We start from the raw sequence: 20083 nt of genomic DNA on the forward strand, positions 1-20083 counted from the left end.
CAGCTGATTCAAATCGATGAATTTCAGGGTTACAGATTGCCGTACTCAAACGTGGTGCGCTCTTACTATGTTTATTACGGCTGGATATCAGCTGTTAGTATCATGAGTTAGTTTACATACTCAATTACTATTCGAGGTTGTGCGAAAATTACGTATTCTTGGTGGTGTGGTAGATTAGGAATGTTTGAAATAGTTTAATGAAAGTTTACTATTAAAGAATATTTAAAACCACCATATATTGTACTTTTATTATTAATGTTTAGAAGAGTAAATTTATCCATTACTAAGAAAGTCATTCCGCTTAGTTTACTGATAAAAAAAATGGCAGAAAATACAGGTGATAGAACGTGGGGTGTAGATAACAGTCCTTATAGACTAGCTTCGACGGAACATTTCGGTAGGCCTTCTACTCCAGATGAATACATACATGTTAAACAAGATGAATTAAAGCTACCTTTGTATAAAGATTGTACTCAAGCCAGTCACTGTATGATTTATGCTAGAAATAATGAGAAAATATTTGGTGTCTACCATCCAAGAGCTTCAGTATTAGTAAGTATAATGTGAACTTAATGAATTATAATTAATTATATTTCCCTGTTATTTTTCCAAAAAAAAAAGTTTCTTATTTTTTCATTACTGAAGTCCTCGCTTTGTCTCCCGTTTAAACAAAATGCTTCTGTTAAAATTAACATACAACAGTAAGTATTATTAATTTTGGAAAATGTGAAAATATTAGATATGTAGTTCAACTGGTATTACAAATATGGGCATGATTCTTGATTAAAATACTATGATAATTTTAACAAGTTTTTTTTTCAGTGTTAATTATATATAATTATAATCGTTATACTCATTCAACTTTCACAAGTTTTTCTATTTAAATTTTCACAGTAATGTGTTAAATTTCTATTAGAACTATGTGATTTTCTAATTTAAAATTTCACTTTTTTCATTCTTATACTCTATTGTATTATTCTCCTTATATTACTTTAATTATTCACCTCTGCAGTAGAGTAAAATGAATTTTTTTTCTATAGAAGGGTTTTGTTAATTTGTTACTTTCACTGCTGCATGCCCCAGCCAATCTTTTAGGCATGAAATTTATAAAGGATGTGAGATACAAGAGGTTTTATTAGTTGTTGCTTTCTAGAATAATTTTGTTCACCACAGACTGCCAGTCCTTGCGAGGGTATTCCATTTTAATTCAACAAATTTTCAAAAATTTGATTTCATCACTATTTTTTAATTTTGATGATATTTGGTATATAACTTACCTACCTTGTAGTGCCCAAAAAATATTTTTTTTTTAATATTAAAACTTTTTTTTTTGAGCAATAGATTATTTTCTCACTTGCCAGCAGGTAAAAACAGTCATTTTAATCACTTTTTTGATGAGCTGTAGCATTCTTATTTTACATCGTACAGAGTGTCAAAAGGGGCTTTTTGGAAAGAGTAAAGATGGAACTTCAACTTGGTATACTCAGAATTCATTTTCTTACATAACCAAATCTTGTAATGTTGAAGATACGTTTACAAATTGTTGTTTTTTCTAATTTTGAGTCCGAAATAAATAATGAAGGGCTTAGGGTAACAGGCCTGTTTTTTAACTTTTAACTCTTAGGTACTTAAAAGTACTTAAAAAAAAAATTTGATTGTTACTGAGTGTCCTTCATTAAAAAAATTGCTCCAAATCGAAATATTTTGAAAATGTCTCATTTTTGGGACCCAAAAACCACATGTGGGACAAGTGGTAAAATTCTTAAATGTGTACAGCAGTAAGTACATTTTACGTATTTTAAAACCATTTTTTTTTGTCTTCAGTCATTTGACTGGTTTGATGCAGCTCTCCAAGCTTCCTTAACTAGTGCTTGTCATTTCATTTTGGTATACTCCAAAATGAAATTTTGGAGTATACCAAAATCTACATCTTACATTCCCAAAAATTTGTTTTATATATTCCAAATGTTGCCTGCCTGCACAATTTTTTCCTTCTACCTGTCTCTCAAATATTAAAGCGACTTCCAGGATGCCTTAATATGTGGCCTATAAGTCTGTCTCTTCTTTTAACTATATCTTTCCAAATGCTTCTTTCTTCATCGATTTGCCATAACACCTCTTCATTTGTCACCTTATCCACCCATCTGATTTTTAACATCCTCCTATAGCACCACATTTCAAAAGCTTCTAATCTTTTCTTCTCAGATACTCCGATCGTCCAAGTTTTACTTCCATATAAAACTACTTTCCAAACATATACTTTCAAAAATGTTTTCCTGACATTTAAATTAATTTTTGATCTATACAAATTATATTTCTGACTGAAGGCTCGTTTCGCCTGTGCTATTTGGCATATTATAACACTCTTGGTTCATCCATCTTTAGTAATTCTACTTCCCAAATAATAAAATTCTTCTATCTCCATAATCTTTTCTCTCCCTATTTTTAGTTTTAGTGGTCCATCTTTGTTATTTCTGCTACATTAAATTACTTTCATTTTGTTCTTGTTTATTTTCATGCAGTAGTTCTTGCGTAGGATTTCATCCATGCTGTTCATTGTTCCTTTGAAATTTTTTTTATATGTCATCAGCAAATTGTAGCATCTTTATCTTTTCACCTTGTACTGTTACTCTGGATCTAAATTGTTCTTTAACATCATTAACTGCTAGTTTTATGTGAAGATTAAAAAGTAATGGGGGTAGGGAACATCCTTGTCAGACTCCCTTTCTTATTCTTATTACGGCTTCTTTCTTATGTTCTTCAATTATTACTGTTGCTGTTTGGTTCCTGTAAATGTTAGCAATTGTTCTTCTATCTCTGTATTTGAGCCCTAATTTTTTTAAAATGGTGAACATTTTATTTCAATCTACGTTATCGAGTGCCTTTTCTAGGTATATAAATGCCAAGTATGTTGGTTTTTTTCTTTAATCTTCCTTTTATTATTAATCTGAGGCCTAAAAATGCTTCCCTTGTTTCCTATACTTTTTCTGAAACCAAATCTGTCTTCTCCTAATACTTTTTCCACTCTCTTCTCAATTCTTGTGTACAGAATTCTAGTTAAGATTTTTGATGCATGGCTAGTTAAGCTAATTGTTCTGTATTCTTCACATTTATCTGCTTCTGCTTTCTTTGGTATCATGACTATATCACTCTTTTTGAAGTCTGACGAAAGTTCCCTTTTTTCGTAAATATTACACAGTTTGTATAATCTATCAATCGCTTCCTCACCTGCACTGCGCAGTAATTCTACAGGTATTCCATCTATTCCAGTTGCCTTTGTGCTATTCAAATCTTTTAATGCTCTCCTTAAATTCAGATCTCAGTATTGTGTCTATGTTTTCATCCTCTTTGATTTCTTCTTCTTCTACAACACCAGTTTCTAATTCATTTCCTCCATATAACTCTTCAAAATATTCCACCCACTTATCAACTTTTTCTTTTGTATTATAAATCGTGTACCATCTTTATTTAATACAGTATTAGATTTTAATCTATATACCACAAACGTTTCCTTATCTTTCCTGTTTGCTCCGTCTATTTTACCAATGATCATTCTCTCCGCTTCTGAACACTTTTCTTTAATCCACTCTTCTTTTGCTAATTTGCATTTTCTGTTTTATAGTATTTCTTAATTGTTGATAGTTCCTTTTACCTTCTTCATCAGTAGCATTCTTGTACTTTCTACGTTTATCCGTCAGCTGCAATACATCCTCTGATATCCAAGGTTTTCTACCAGTTTTCTTTGTTCTAAGTTTGCTTTTGCTGATTTAAGAATTTCCTTTTTAACATTCTCCCATTGTTCTTCTGTATTTTCTACCTTATCATTTTTACTGAGACCTCTTGCGATGTCCTCCTCAAAAATCTTCTTTACCTCCTCTTCCTCAAGCTTATCTAAATTTCACCGAATCATCTGACCCCTTTTCCGGTTTTTAAACCCCAATCTACATTTCATTCCACTAAATTATAGTTGCTATCAATGTCTGTCCCTGGATATGCTTTGCAGTGGACTAGTTGATTTCTAAATCTTTGTCTAACCATGATATAATCTACTTGATACCTTGCAATATCACCAGGCTTTTTCCATGTGTATATTCTTTTATGATGATTTTTAAACTGGGTATTGGCAATTACTAAATTTATACTTCATGCAAAACTGTATAAGCCGGTCCACCCTTTCATTCCTTTTGCCCAGCCCGTATTCACCCACTATATTTCCTTCCTTGCCTTTTCCAATGCTTGCATTCCAATCTCCAACTATTATTAAATTTTCATCCCTTTTATGTGTTTAATTGCTTCATCAATTTCTTTGTATGCATACTCTACCTCATCTTCATCATAGGTGCTTGTAGCCATATAGACGTTAACAATTGTTGGTTTAGGTTTTGATTTAATCCTTATTACAATGATGATTCTATGCGTTCATTACGAAACCTACTCCTGCCTGCCCATTATTGGAAGCTGAGTTAATTATTCTAAAATCACCTGACCAAAAGTCGTTTTCCTCTTCCCACCAACTCACTAACTCCTACTACATGTACATTTATCCTATCCATTTCCCTCTTTAAACTTTCTGATCTACCAACCTTTTTTAGACTTCTAACATTCCACACTCTGACTTGTAGAATGTTATTTTTTAATTTTCTGGTGGCCCCTTCCTTAGTAGTCCCCACCCGGAGATCTGAACTGGGAACTAGTTTACCTCCAGAATATTTTACCAAGGAAGGCGCCTCCATTTTTATTATATGAAAATGCAGGGCTACATTTTCTTGGAAAAAAAGTAGCTGTAGTTTTCCATTGCTTTCAGCTGCGCAGTACGCAGAGGATTGAGTGATGTTGATATGGCCATTTAAATCATCTTGACCTACGCCCTTAACAACTACTGAAAGAGCTATTGCCCTCTTTCAGGAATCATTCCTTAGTCTGGCTTTTAACAGATACCTCTCTGATAGGGTTGCACCTTCGGTCCAGCTACTCTGTATCACTGAGCACTCAAGCCCCCTCACCATCAGCAAAGTCTCATGGTTCATAGAGGGATCCATAAAAAATCATATTTAAAAGCATATATAAAATTTATTTTGTTACTCAAAAGGGTTGACGAGTATTGAAGCAATCAAAACTGCTAAAAACATTGTTCCTTCTAACTGTGAACAATATATCCAAAAAACTCATAGCGTGTATTTTTTCAGGTAATAATGTAGGCCTACTATACAAAATATTTTGATATGTCTATAATGAGATAGCTTATATTCTAGATAGTCTGTTATTTAAAGTATGACACATACATATAAGTGAATAGACATGCATTAACATGAATGTTTGCGTAATCCTGAATGTAGACATTGTAGAATGCTCAGTTACTGTTGTGATTTCAATGTGATATGTTGTATTGTTGCTAGTTTTAATACTGTGGTTACGTAATGTTACTAGTTTATAAAGTAATTTTATTGGCAGCGATATCATTTATTTTTAATTATATTAATTAGAGAAATTTTTATTTTAGCTGTAGAGAAACTGGGATAAGACAAAGTGAGATGCAATTGGTAGTTTTATAATTTACACTAACTGCATTGTTATTCTAAGAACTCTTGTATTTTATAAAAATGGATTATGGAACGTTTAATTGGCATTCACACTAAAACAATATGTCACGAATTGACTTCAGAATAGTTCTTCAGTATTTCATGATATTTTAGAGTTTACTGAACAGCAAATAACATTGATATCATTAAGAAGTGGATGACTGATACAAAAAAATTACTGTATTTTTCGTAAAACCGAATATTTAGATAAATATTTTCACATTAATGGGAAAAGTTGCTCTGAACCATTTACCTGTCACACTAAATCAATTAAGAAATCTCTTCGAGAAATATCTCTAACACTTTCAACAAGCAATCCAAATTTAAAATTAATTCCAGGCAGAGCACTGTGTACAAAATGGTTAAACAAAATAAAAAAACTACAAGAGGATACAGAAAGCAAACTGGAATGTCAAGATATATTTGAGCTTCAATGAATTATAGTCGAGTCGGTTTATAAAGCTTGTTCAGCACTTGGCATATCCTCCATTAAGGTTCAAAAATGATTAAGCAGTGCAAAGGAACCAATTTATAAAAATAGCTGAGTCAGTTACCAGTAAATTAAATGATTCCTTTGATTTAAATACGTCTACAGAAGAAACCAGTTTAGTACCACAAAATTATTCTGATTTAGGTAGGCAGGGCTAGGAACAGAGGGGGTGGTGAGGTGACCGGAATCGCCACAAGGTGTGTGTCTTCCCCTATGAGGTTGGTATGATTTAGGTAGGGAATATGAAGAATCAATCATTAAAAATAAAGGATAAAATGAAAACAGTTACATCAACCTAGGAAAAAATTAATATTTTAACTTTATTACCAAGCAGCATTCAAAAATTTCAAAATAAATTTAGTGTTAGTTAGTACTTAGCCCGTCAATCCAAACAATTAGTTAAAACTATTGGACAATTCAGCAAAAAGAAACTCAGTCACGTAATTGATGAAAATGTTATTAAATGTATCCAAGATTTTTACCAGAATGAGAGCACAGCCAAATGATGCCAGGCAAGAAGGATTGTGTCTCTATAAGACAAGCTGACAGGAAGAAAATGAATATTCAAGAAAGGCTAATGTTAGTAACTTAAAAGAACTGTACACAGTCTTCAAAGAAAAACATAATTTAAAAATTGGTTTTTCAAAATTTGCTGACTTAGACCTAAATTTTGTGTTCTGGCTAGTAGGTCAGGTACTCTGTCTGTTTGTGTTTGCGCGCGCATATCACCCATCAAAATGTTACGCTCATATTATCTGTTCTAAAAATGAAATTTGATTTTAAAATTCTCCTTTCAACCATGGCAATGTGATATAGAAAATGAAATGTGCATGCTGTCACAGTGAGAAAAATGTCCAGGCACTAATAAAGTGCTCAGATTACTGCAAGAGACCTGGGATGACTTTGATTCTGAAATTTAGAAAGGCATCAATCCAAAAAGGCATCATTTTGTTCCAAAGAAACAAGCTAATTTCCTCAACATTAAAAAGGAAAACTTGTTGGAGAGTGAATGTACTGTAATGGGAGGGAGACTTCTCTCAAAATTTTCCTTTTGTGATGAATTCCAATAACTTCATCCTAAACTTCATCCTTTAGGATTAAGTCCAGTCTTATCACTGGTCAAAAACTTATGTCACAGTATATCCATTTCTCAAATATTTTAAAAAAGAAGGAAAATTATAAAGTCAAAGCTGCTGTGTGATTAGTGAGTACTTGAAGCACAATACTACATTGTTCTGCTTCCAAAAGCAAGTTATAAAGTAAAAACACTGTTACCACAATTTAAACTATTTATTTATTTTTCTGATAGTACCTCAGCCCAGTATAAAAACAAAAAAAATTTCATAAATTTGTGCTACCATCAAGAAGATTTTGAAATCGTAGCCGAACGGCATTTTTTTGCCTCATACCACTGTTAAGGACCATGTGATGGTGTTGTGGAACGGCGACTAAAGCAGGCCTTCAAAAGACAGTCAACAATCAAATTGTTACACCTTCTAAAATATACAATTATTGCAAAGATAATATTAAAAATACAACATTTATTTTTTACTTCAATAAAGATGTTCAAGAGATTGAAGAATACCGCAGTTCTCGTTATCAGGTAATTATAACAGTCCCAGAAACAAGAACCCTTCACAGTTACCTTCCAACAAGTCAGAAATGTATTTTGAAAGTCCAGGCGACCTCTGAATTGGAAATATTTACGTTAAGTATCTGTACACAAGGACATTAGTGTTTTTGATTGCTTTTTATGTTTACCAAAGCCAAAATTTAAGAATTATATCTGCTGCGTATATGATGGCAAGTGGTGGTTAGGCGAAGTCATTGAAGTCAAAATACATGAAAATGAAGATGAATATCAAGTACACTTTTTCCATCCACAGTGTCCTGGTACATCATTCAAGAAATCATTGAGGGATAATCAAATATGGGTTAAACTGGAAAATATTTTAAAGTTTCTCATGCCTTCAGAGCTTTTTCTATCAAATAGTGGAAGCGGACACAACATTACACTAAAGATGAATGAGTACTTATCAGTTCCATTCAGTAAAAAAAAATGGCAGGAGCACTAAGTTATGTTAAGTTTAGTTTGTTAGTAAAATGTGCAACATTTATTCTTAAAATATACTTACTGCTGTAAACATTTCAGATTTTTTCCACCTGTCCCATATGTGGTTTTTGGGTCCCAAAAATGAGACTTTTTCAATATCTTACTATTTGGCGGCCATTTTTTTTTATGAAGGACACTCGATAAAAGTCCAATTTTTTTTTAAGTACTATTAATACCTAAGAGTTAAAAGTTAAAAACAGGCCTGTTACCCTATGCCCTTCATTATTTATTTCGGGCTCAAAATTTGAAAAAAACAACAATTTGTAAAAGTAATTTCAACATTACAAGATTTGGTTATGCAACAAAATGAATTACACTAAGATGAAGTTTCATCTTTACTCTTTTCAAAAACCCCTTTTTGACCCTCTGTACAATGTAAAATAAGAATGCTACAGCTCATCGAAAAAGTGATGAAAATGACTGTTTTTATTTGCTGGCAAGTGAGAAAATTTACCTTTTACTCAAAAAAAGAAAAAAATGTTTTAATATAAAAAAAATATTTTTTGGGCACAACAAGGTGCCCAGTTATCATATACCAATATCATCAAAATTAAAAATAGTGATGCAATAAAATTTTTGAAAATTTGTTGAATTAAAATGGAACACCCTTGTGATATGATGAGTAAAGACAAATGCGTATCTCATCCAGAAAGTCTTCGCCCTTCATCTGGAGGTCCCAGGTTCTAATTCAGGTCAGGTTTGGCATTTCTTGCACACTACAAAACTGCCTTTTCATCTCATCCTCTGAAGCAGTATCTAATGGTGGTTCTGGAAGCTAAAAAGAAAGTGCCACCTATCCCATGTACAGAGCACAAGGTAACTTGTACTGGTACATGTACTATGGGATTTGTAATGAAAATTTATCATCAGATGAAATGAGGTAATTCTGAGCAAATACTTCAATTATGTCAGTTTTTTTCATACTTTAATATATCATACTAGATATGCTTAGGACCAGGAAAAACGAATGTCGTAAAGCAGTTTTGGGCAGTCATTGACCTGTTCAAGGTCAAAGTCTATGCCGTGTTATCAGTATTCTAGTTAATTAGCCATAAGTTATGTGAGTTATCGAGACTTGTTATAATGCCAATCTGTTCTGTGGAGAGCGGTTAGAGTTAAAAGTTAAGGTTAGACTTTTGTGGACAAAGGTTAGAGATAAATTACCAAGGTATGGCAGTACTTAACACTGTCTTGTAGGACACTTGGCTGAATTTATGTGGAACTGGAAATTTAGTCACTACAGAAAGAGTCTACACCACATTTTCTGTGCTATTAGTCATGAATACAATGGATAATTACCTTACAAAGAGTGCCATCTTCCATGGTTGACTCTGATGACTATTAAGGTTAGTTTATGGTTTATTCCTGTCTACAAAAAACTTTAACCTTAATCAAAACCTCTCTTCACAGAACTTTAAACTTTCTTTGCAGAACGGATTAGCAACTGAACAGGTAGCTATAACTCCCAAGACTTGTTTGCTAATTAACTTTAGTATTTATAACATGACAACCTTGCACGGGTCACCAAACTCTGGCATTTAGATCTTATGTTTTCCTGATCCTAAGCATATCTACTGTGGTATATTAAAGTATGAAAAAAATTGAAGGTGATGAAGTAATTGCCCAGAAGTACAGATATTGAAATTAACTTGTATAATTAATACATTTATACAAGATACTAAGTCTTGAAAAGTAAGTGTATTTTATTCAAGAAATATTTATATTCTTATAAAAATAGTCTTCCAAATTATTCTATATGTTTTTTTAGAATCGGTCACAAAGGAAGACTGGTAAAACATTGGAGAACATTATGAATGACTTCTTTGTGACTTTTGGGAGATTGTCATCATCATGGCAAACAATACTGACATGGAAGAAGAAGGCTTTTGCAACTGGATGTATTCTCGATGCGCCATGCGCTACTGGGAGACCAAGCACTCAAGCTAAGAAGTGCGCTGCTATAGAGGCATCAATTCAACGATCAATACGCAAATGTTCTGCAGCATGTTATGCATTCCAAGATTGACAATACAAGACCACATGTGGAAGGACTTGAAAGTTAAATGTTTTTGTCTAGCCACAGTTAATGAGCTGAATGACAATGACCTTGATCGACATGTTTATGCATGTCAGTTATTACTAGGACGCTTTCTGTGAGCAAACTATAAAAAGAATGTCTTGTTCTCATATGAGTTGACAGTTTATCAAAGCTCTTGTACCAAAATATTGTTTTCTGGTTAAAAACAATCCTCACTTTATTGAGGAAATCAACCACCATGAACATTTTGCACCTGAATATTTTGGTTCTTATTTTTTCAATGGCGCAGTTAATTAACATAGTTAGTTATCTGAGAATGTTAGATAAAAAAGTGATTGGTTACAAAATTAATGGCATAAGAGATTGCTGACATCAATACGTTTCAGCAAGACGATACTTCAGTGCATTTTGCTTTCATTGTCTTCAAATTTTTTCGAATCACTGGATTGGACGTGGGTTAGAAGAATTACTTGCTCCATTGCCTTGGCCAATAAGAAGCGCTGAACTCACTGCACCTGAAATTCACTCTGAGGTTTTGTAAAAGAATAGATCTAAAAATCAGATATGTCAAAAATGGGTAGCTTCAAGGCGCTATTTGGTCAGCATTTGAAATCCTCACCCCTGATATGCTGTTGTGGATTAAGAACCGGACATGGAAGGGCATACAGCTCTGCTTTTAGCATGGTGGAATCCACACAGACATTTTGCATATGTAGAACATAAGCTGCATCTATCCTAATAATTTCTTAATTAGTAAAAAGGAACTTCCCACCCACACTTTGTTTGTAACTTTACCTGTGACTAAGTTTTACATCTATATTCTTAGGATTTCATCCTTTTTTAATCACCATTATCCAATTATGGTGATTATTTTTAATCACCATTATGTGATTATTTATTCATATTTGTCTGAATAAGTTATTAAATTTCTTGCTGTGTGCAAAATGACAGGCGAAAGGAGTGGTGTTTATTTTTTAGATGTGTGTAATATTTTTTATACATATTATTCAGTATCTTATTCGTTATTAATATATATGTTTTTCAGATGCATATGAGGTTTGATGGGTATATAGGATTTCCAGGCGGTTTAGTTGATTCTGGTGAAGAAATTGTTGATGGATTAAATCGTGAATTAGTTGAAGAAATAAATCTTGATTTATCAAAGTATAAAGTAACCAAAAATGATTATATCATAAGCCATTATAGTGTTAGTAAAAAAATTTGTTTACATTTTTATGCTATGGAGTTATCTTTGGATGATTTAGTAGAAGTTGAACGTAATGCAATCTTTTCTAAGGACTATGGCACTGAAGTAAGTTCATAATTCAGTTTTTTTTTCATTACTTTTTCTTTGATAAAATAGAATATTATTAAACACTATGATTTATATGTCATTCAGGCCATTTCAGTTATAAAATATTTCTGAACCGGATAACGTGTGGGTTGGAAACTTGTCTTAACAAGGATAAACTGTATTAAATGTATGTACCCTGTTTTACATATAGGTTAAAATTTAACCTCACTCTCATAAATAGAACTTTAAAAAGGGGTTTCTTTTATACAATCTAGCTTAGTTTTTTTTTCATTTACCTAATTTTCGTAACAAAAGAAAAATAATAAAAAAATTGTAGAATTTATTAAACTAGTAAAAAATTAAAAAAATTAGCATAAAAAAAACTCGGCCTGTACTTAAAACTTAAGATATCATAAAACATAGTTTAATACCAAAATTACAGAATAGGCTATTGATTAAAAAAATGGTAAAAGTTGAAAACTATTTCCTCTTTAGTATATCATTTACTGAAAAAAATTATACCATTTCAAACTAAAATTGTGTTTTTGATATTTATTTTTGTAACTAAAAGATGTTTGATAAACGTTTTTTAAGGCCATCCACCTTCAAAATAAATTTCCCTATCATTTGATTAAAAAAAAGTTGCATTAAATTAATTTTCCTCAGGCTACAAGACTAAGTTTCACAATTGTATTTTAAATTGTTCCTGTGGTATAAAGCCAGATAGAGAATAATATGTTTTCTTTATACAAGATCTGTAAATGAAGTAATGAGACTAGTTTTTTTGGTAGCCAAAGTGGCAACACTGTAAAGTTACTAGTAAACATATGAACAGCTGATTTATATTAGGTATTAATATTTTTAGTCTATTGTTGCCACGTGAGATGTAAACAAACTTTTCACGAAGCAAGTTTTTGTTGTACACTACAAAAATGAGGGATATTAATTATGAGTAACGTTTTCAAAATTGAAAAGGGCATATGAAGGTGATGCTCTGTCATGAGCCCAAGTTTTTAGGTGGTTTAAAGCATTTTCAGATGGCCGGGAATCAGTTGGAATGGAATGTAAAGTTGACGGGAGTTTATTTCTCCCTACTTATCGCAGAACCTGGACAGAGTCCCTTGCTGCTGGATCATTCTAATCGGGCTTGTATTTTAAAAGGGTTATTTTATATAGCGGGTCTAATTTTTCAAGTTTTGTTTATTATTATTTAGTTAATTTAAGACGGATTTAGTTGCATTCCAATCCGTTGTTGAACCAGCGTTATCGAACCCATTTTATGGGCCGACCGCGGAAGGCTAGGCTTATGAAGCCTGTCCTCCCGACGCAATTCCCCTTCAGACCGTCTACTGAAGTCCTTTCGATGCTAACGCTTCATTGGCTAGCAGGAATACGCCACAACGGGGCACTAACTATAAGGAGGGAGCAATGCGACCCCTACTCCGGAGGAGTCGCAATTGCTGGTTTGTTTTACTCTACTTGTAAGTTTTAAAAGGAGAGGTTGTGTAGAAGCTCTTCATCCGCTTCTGCTATGGCTGCCCTTCAGGTCGCATCTCTGCTGGGCTCTGTTCCGGACTCCAGTCCGCGATGTTGAGACGAGTAGTGGGTCTTCCTTCTTCTTCACCTTCTTCTTCTCCCTCTTCTTCTTCCGAAGACCTCTTCATTCTTCTTTGGCCTGCACTTGCCAAGAATTGGCAGTAACCGAAGTTACATACCGTTAACCTTGAAATTCCCGAGGCCCCGAAGGGCTGAACGGGGGAAAGTGTAGGTTTCTTCGTTCTTCCGTGCTGTCAGTGGCTGCTGGGCTGATGGCTGCTGGGCTCGTTCCCTCTTTCTTCTTTCTTGAAAGGAAAGGAAGGTAATAGGGAACTTACAAAATGGTGATACCTATTCGCGATCGCGGTTTTGGAGCGGCGGTTTTCTTAGAAGTAAACAGAAATTATTCACTCTACGTAATTATTAATCTCTAGACACACGTGTGTCCGGGAAGGGGTTGGGGGGACCGCGTGGCCGCAGTGAAGAAACCATTTGTTTTTGTGGTGGCTGTTGGTATCTGCAACAAAAGAAACAGAACACACACACACACGAAGAAAAAAAAAATGATTTTTTACTTTCCTTTGGAATGGCAGGATGAGAGGAAGGAAGGCCGTTTCACAAGACGGCACGACGAGTCGTTCCACATCCACGTTTCTCCCGTTTCTGAAACAAGAGAAACAAAACAAAACACACGCAGGGGAAAAAAAATGAGGACCGCGTTTTTGTTTTATGCACGACTTACCGTATTTGACGTCTTCAGTCTATATAACTCGCGAAAATTAAGCACTCGTGACCCCGGAAACGCCTATGACGCGCTATTCCGTTTATGGTTCATGCGATATGGAGGCCCCTAAGCCTGGTTTGTCGATTCTCGGCTCCCGCACCGCACCATCACGGTGGTTCGTCCAGTACGGCGTGAGGCCGCTTCCTTACAACTGTCGGGGTTGGGTCCTCTCGGCAGATGTCCCGAAGATGACTGTGTTCGGACACAGCCGCTCTCCCGAACAATCCGCGCGCCTGCGCCACCCCCACCTCGGACACGTATTGAAATCTCGCATCAGATCGGAGAGTGGCGTTCCTGACGAACCACGGAGCTCCAAAGATCGTCCGCAACGCGATGTTTTGGACGGCCTCCATCTTCTTTTGAAGCGAGGAGCTCAACACTGCCCCCCATGCCGGGTAAGCATATGTCAGAATCGGCAGTACGTACAGCCGAAAAATGAGTAGCTTAGTTGCCAGTGGGTACGGGCTGGCACTGTTCAGCACTGGGTATAGCTAGGCTCTGGCGACCTTAGCCCTCCGGGTCGCATAATTTACATGTTCGCGGAAGGTAAGCCGCCTGTCCAACACCACCCCCAGGTACTTAACTGTTTTCTCAAAAGGGATTTTCTCCCCTGAGATTTCCAGCTGTCTGGCCGGTTTTCGTGTCTTGCATGTGAACATCACGGCCACCGATTTTTCACCGTTGACCCTGATTCTCCACATATCGAGCCACGGCTCCACTAAGTTCAGCTGCCTTTGGAGCCTCCGGACCGCGTAATCCATATTTGCGGATTCGTAGAAATATGCCTTTATGCCGTCTGCATAAAGGGCCGTTTTGACCCCTTCCGACAGCGGCATATCGTTCACGTACAAAGTGTTCAAGAACGGGGAAAGCACTGCTCCTTGGGGAACCCCAGCGGCTATTTCTCTGGTAGAGGAAATCGTTTCTCCTACGCGCACGACAAAACGTCGGTCTGCAAATATGACCGCATCAGTCTGACATAGCGGTACGGGATTGCCGATCGCGCTAGTTTATAAAGCAGCCCGCTATGCCAAACTTTGTCAAAGGCCTTGGCCACATCCAGAAAAACGGCTGCAGTCACCGCTTTCTTGTTCAGGCCTCCGACAAGGTCATCTATTATTTTTATCAGTTGGAAAGTAGTTGAGTGACCCTCCCTGAACCCAAATTGCTCGGGCCGCACTTTTCCCTCCATGTATCGCCTCAGTTTTTCGAGGAAAATTCTCTCGAACAACTTAGACAATACCGGTAACAGGGAGATTGTCCTATAATTCCGTGGGAAAAGTGAACTTTTCCCCGGTTTGGGTAAACATACGACTTTGGCCGTTTTCCAACAATTCGGGAAATATCCAACGTACAAAATGGACGTGAATATCACCGAAATTGTTGTAATCACGGAGGCCGGTATGTTCCGGAATGCACGCGCGCTGATCCCGTCGACACCCGGGGGCTTGTGGCCTTAATGGCTGCGGAAACTTCCGCTTCAATGACTTGGTCAATCTCTAGAGGGGCGTCCTCCACCTGTGAGAAATAATCTACGAGAAAGGATTCCACCTCGGTTGTGTGCTCGTCGTTCGGGGTGGGAGGGGGGTTTGGAGTGAATTGCTCCTCCAAAGTATCGGCGAAAACCTCGGCCCTCTCCGCCTCCGAGTATGCAAGAAAACCTCGCCGCCCCACAACCGGATGACGAGGCTTCTTCCCTTCTCGCAGTCTCCTGTTCAACCTGAACACCGAGGAGATGTCGTCAGAGACCGAGGCGAGGTATTCGTTCCACGAATCCTCTCGATGGCTTGTCAGCAGTTGTTTTCACCCTGTCCGTTTGATTATAAAAGGCCCGCTTATCAGCGGGGGACAGGGTGATTCGATATCTCCTCCTCAGTCGCCGTTTCTCCGCTATGGCGTCGGAGATATGAGGAGGGAGGTCGTTTCGAACAACTGCTCGATTCTTGGCCGATGAGCTGCCTGCCAGGGCCTCGGTCATTGACGACGTGACGCGGCCGACAGTGTCGTCGATTTCCTCCGGGGTGTTCAGGAGCCCAGGATTTACCGGCCTGTACTCCCGCTGGAGGGTCTCGTAGAACCTTTTCCAGTTAACTGACCTTCGGGGTATAGGCGGGGGATCTCGGCCACCTCCTGCCTGCCCTAGTTCCAACAGGACAGGGGAATGATCCGAGGAGCTGAGGTCTTCTATCGTTTCAATCATGAACGGGAGGGTACCCCCACATGACTGCGATATCCAGCACGTCAAGCCTACATCTGCCTGTGCGATGAACGTACGTGGGCACCTCAGGGCCTACGACGACCAAGTGGCGGGCTCTCGCCCTTTCGTACAGCAATCTGCCATTCGGGTTTGTCAGATTGCTGTTCCATGACACGTGTTTGGCATTGAGGTCGCCGATGAGTATCATGGGCCCATCCCAATTTTCCAGCACGGCATCCAGATCTGCGCCGGTTACCGCATCGTTCGGCTTGCTATAAGCCGAAACCAGCCGATACACCGTGCCTAGATGCTCCACATGCACACACGTTTGTTCCATCACATTTGTATGAAGAACAACGCGCGTATGCATGTGGCGTCTATGGACTAAAGCCGCAGTTCCACCAGAGGCGCGGCATCCGGGTCGTACTGGCTTATCCGTCCTGTATGTAAAATAGTTCCGAAGGGTCAGTTGTCTGCTTGGGTTCAAACACGTCTCAGACAACAGTATCACGTCTATCAGTAGATCCTCGGCCAGACGGCATAGTTCCTCCGTCCGGCCTACTACTGAGTTGGCGTTCCACTGCAAGAGTCTGAGGGTGGGCCTAACCATACCTGGACAGTACAGCCATGAGGCACTCTATTAAGGACTGAATACAGTCCTTGAGAGATTTTGCCTGGAGCAGGCGTGGCAAAACCATCATGATGTCTGGCAGGACATCCCTCACTGTCATCTGTGACAGGAAGTCCATGCCAGTGGTCTCCAACGGGGTAGCCGGTTTCGGTTTGCCGCTGGAGGCGCCTTTTGACGCGGCCGCCCTTTTGGTGGGGCGCGGGGCCACAGGGGCCGCGGTGTTTTTAACAGCCTGCTTGGCCTTCCCAGCCGGAGCAGGCTTTGCCTTTCCCGTCGAGGAAGGCTTGGCCTTCTTCGCCGGGGCCGGCTTTGGCGCAGCCTTTTGTTTTATACCACCTTCTTGGTGGTTGCTGCCGGTTTTGGCTTGGCGGGTGTTGGGGAGGGTACCTCCCCCTTTTTCACGACCGCCTTGGTCACAGGTGCCGGCACCTCCGGTTTGGGGGCTGTTTTTCCCCCACCGGTAACACGGGCCCAGCTGCGGCCGTATACAGTCGCGGGCTTTTTAAGTCCCTTGACTTTGTTTGTCTGCTCCTTGTAATAGGAGCAGCCCCTGTAATTGGCCGGATGTGGCCCCTTACAGTTGATGCATGAGGCTGGTTCCTCACGCGGCTTGACGCAGGCAGAAGTGTCGTGGTTTCCACCACACTTCACGCATTGCTGGGCCCTCTGGCAGTAATTGGACGAGTGCCCAAATTTCTGGCATCTGTGGCACTGGGGCGTCCCCCCTCTTGACACAAACGCAGTCACTGCGACCTTGCAGTAAAAAATACTGCTGAGGTCATAGATGGTACGGGCCATAGGGGTCCTCTTAAGGGCCACTAGGCAGGTCGGGGTTTCCCGACCGTCCCTTGTGAGGAGCTTCTTAACTGAAGCCACCTCAAAGCCAAGGGAGGTCAGTTCCTCCCTTACTTCTTCCGGGGTAGCCCCATAGGGGATCCCCCGTATAACCACCTTCAGCTCCCTGTCCTTCGGGAGCTGAAAGGAGTGAAAGGCAACTCCCTTCGAATGCAGAAAACTCTGCACAGCCCGGTAGTCTGCCTCGCTGCCCAGCTGCAGCCTTATCGAGAGCCCGGTGCTTTTAGCAACCAGGCGCCCCCAATCCTAGCCTTAATTTCTCGCGCTAATGCTGGCCACTCCTTCGGGCAGTCCAGCATTATCGGCGGGATTTTCTCCCGCCTGACGGTAGCAGGCTGTGATGGGGCCCCATCATCAGCCTGCGGGTTGGCGGCTGCTGCAGCCCGCTACGGGCTCCGTCTCCATAGGAGGCACGGAGTCGCGGCGTTACTGGCGCTTCCTAGCGCCTGCCCCGCTTTCCTCTCCGCCGTCGGACAATCCGGGGAGGGAGAACGGGGTGGAGGAGGCCTTATTTTTCCTTCCATTAAGGAAAAATAAAACAGAAAATTAAAAATTAAAATTAAACTTAATTTAACACTTCTTAATCTACACTTGCTGTAAAATAAAACACTGACAAGGAAATAATAAACAAGATATAACCTGTAGACCTAAATAGGTACAGATTAAATCAAACAATTTAAAATAAAATTATTTTAAATATCACAAAATAGTCCTATAATTATAGGCTATTAACTTAATGTATTGCTAATGACTACAAGAGTTCACTTTACATTATTAGAAAAAATAAAATAGAAATAGAAATAAAATTAAGAAAAGGATTGTCCTTCTCTTAAGTAACTGGCCTGGATTCCAGGTAGCTGGCTGCCCGGCGGATGTCCTAGCAGACCCTTCTCACATTGTCTGGCGACGCAGGTAGAAGCCCTGTTGAACACCGGTCTGGACTGCTTACAACTCACTGAACACAGAGCACAATAGAAGACAACCTTTCACTAGCAAAGCCAAGGATGGAAATTCCTCCTCTCCGGGAATCAGTTACAGACAATCCACACTCTGGAAGATCGTTAACATCAAAAATTGTCGACATTATTGAGTAAATCAGAGACTTGATACAGTACGAGTAGCAATTAACTGTCAGAATGATTGTAGAACAATTGAATTTGAATCACATCACAGTCCATCAAATTTGGACTAACAAATTGGAAATGAAAAAAGTTTGTGCAAAATTGGTCCCAAAAAACCTCACTGTTGAACAGAAAAAAAAATAGGGTGGAAGTGTGCCACAATCTTCTAGGGCGAATTGAAACTGATACTGATTTTCAAAAAATGTTATTAATGATGATGAATCTTGGATATTTGAGTATGACCCAGAAACAAAACCCCAGAGCATGGAGTGGCACACTTCAAACACACCACGTCCCAAAAAAGCAAAAATGGGCAAATCAAAAATCAAAACCATGCTAATTTGTTTCTTTGATAGTAATGGCGTTGTCCATAAGGAGCTTTTGCCCACAGGACAGACTGTAAATCAACATGTTTACCGAGAAATTCTTAAAAGACTGTGGAAAAGAGTTGCCCATGTGAGCCATCAAAGACAGCTGGATGCTGCATCATGGCAATGCCACGTTGTCACACTGCACTCTCAATTAATGAGTTTTTGACAAAGAAAAACATTCCTGTAGTTCCTCAACCACCTTATTCACCTGACTTGAGTCCCTGCAACGTTTTCCTGTTCCCGACTTTAAAAAAACACCTCAAAGGATACCATTTTGGAGCTGTAGAAAACATTAAAAAAAGTTTAACCGATCATCTGAAGGATATTCTGGTTTCTGAGTTCCAGCACTTCTATGAAGAGTGAAAAAACTGTTTAAAGCATTGCGTGGCTTCCCAACGGAACTATTTTGAAGGTGATAGAGTCCATGTATAATTGGATTGTAAATAAAATTTTTTTCTGAACCAGTCTCATTACTTTATTTACAGATCTCATATTCATTTAGTGTCCACTTAAATATAAATTCAAAACTTTTTAAAGTAACACCTTCAAAATTGTTTTACTCTATAATGATTCTATTTATTTATTATACTTTCATAGTTCCATAATACAGAGTCATTGAAAAAGGTTTGCAGTAATTTAAAAAAACTGTATCTCAGAAACTACTAGATACTAGAGATAATCAAAGGAATATTTTTTTTTTAAATTTCACCGACTCAAAACGTTTTTTACATACCTTAGAATGTTTCAAACTGAGCTTTGTTGGTTGCTCCGCAAACATCCAGCCAATAATCAAATTTTGCCCAGATCTGCTGGGTCATCGCAGGCATAATTGTGGCAATAGCAGCAGTGATCTGTTGTCTTAAATGTTGTACATCCCTGATTTTTGCAAATATGTTGGCATATACGCTCAACTGCTTCATCACTCATTTTGGGCCATCTGGGGGACTTTTTTACTTTCACATTTCCAGATTCCTTAAACTGCTCATACCATCGCTTAATGCTATTTTCATAAGGGGAATCATTGCCATAAACACACCGGAAAGTTCGCTGAACAGTTATAACTGATTTATACTC

The 20083-nt window shown here is 38.2% G+C and overlaps 1 protein-coding gene across 3 annotated transcripts in view; it reads left to right on the forward strand.

The window, feature by feature from the left end:
* Positions 1–69: 69 nt before the first annotated feature.
* Positions 70–20083, forward strand: part of LOC142326417 (U8 snoRNA-decapping enzyme-like) — a 54991-nt gene continuing 34977 nt past the window's right edge. The window contains exons 1-3 of one of the 3 annotated variants that reach the window (XM_075368909.1): positions 91–552; positions 11266–11532; positions 18371–19411. In XM_075368909.1, coding sequence (XP_075225024.1) covers positions 256–552; positions 11266–11532; positions 18371–18433 — 627 coding nt within the window. In that variant the 5' untranslated portion in view covers positions 91–255 and the 3' untranslated portion in view covers positions 18434–19411. Of the gene's footprint in view, positions 553–11265; positions 11533–18370; positions 19412–20083 lie in introns of those variants that run through there. The other 2 variants (XM_075368907.1, XM_075368908.1) reach the window with 2 other exon arrangements.

Source organism: Lycorma delicatula, chromosome 6 (assembly GCF_047948215.1).
Source record: "Lycorma delicatula isolate Av1 chromosome 6, ASM4794821v1, whole genome shotgun sequence".
NCBI lineage: Eukaryota > Metazoa > Arthropoda > Insecta > Hemiptera > Fulgoridae > Lycorma > Lycorma delicatula.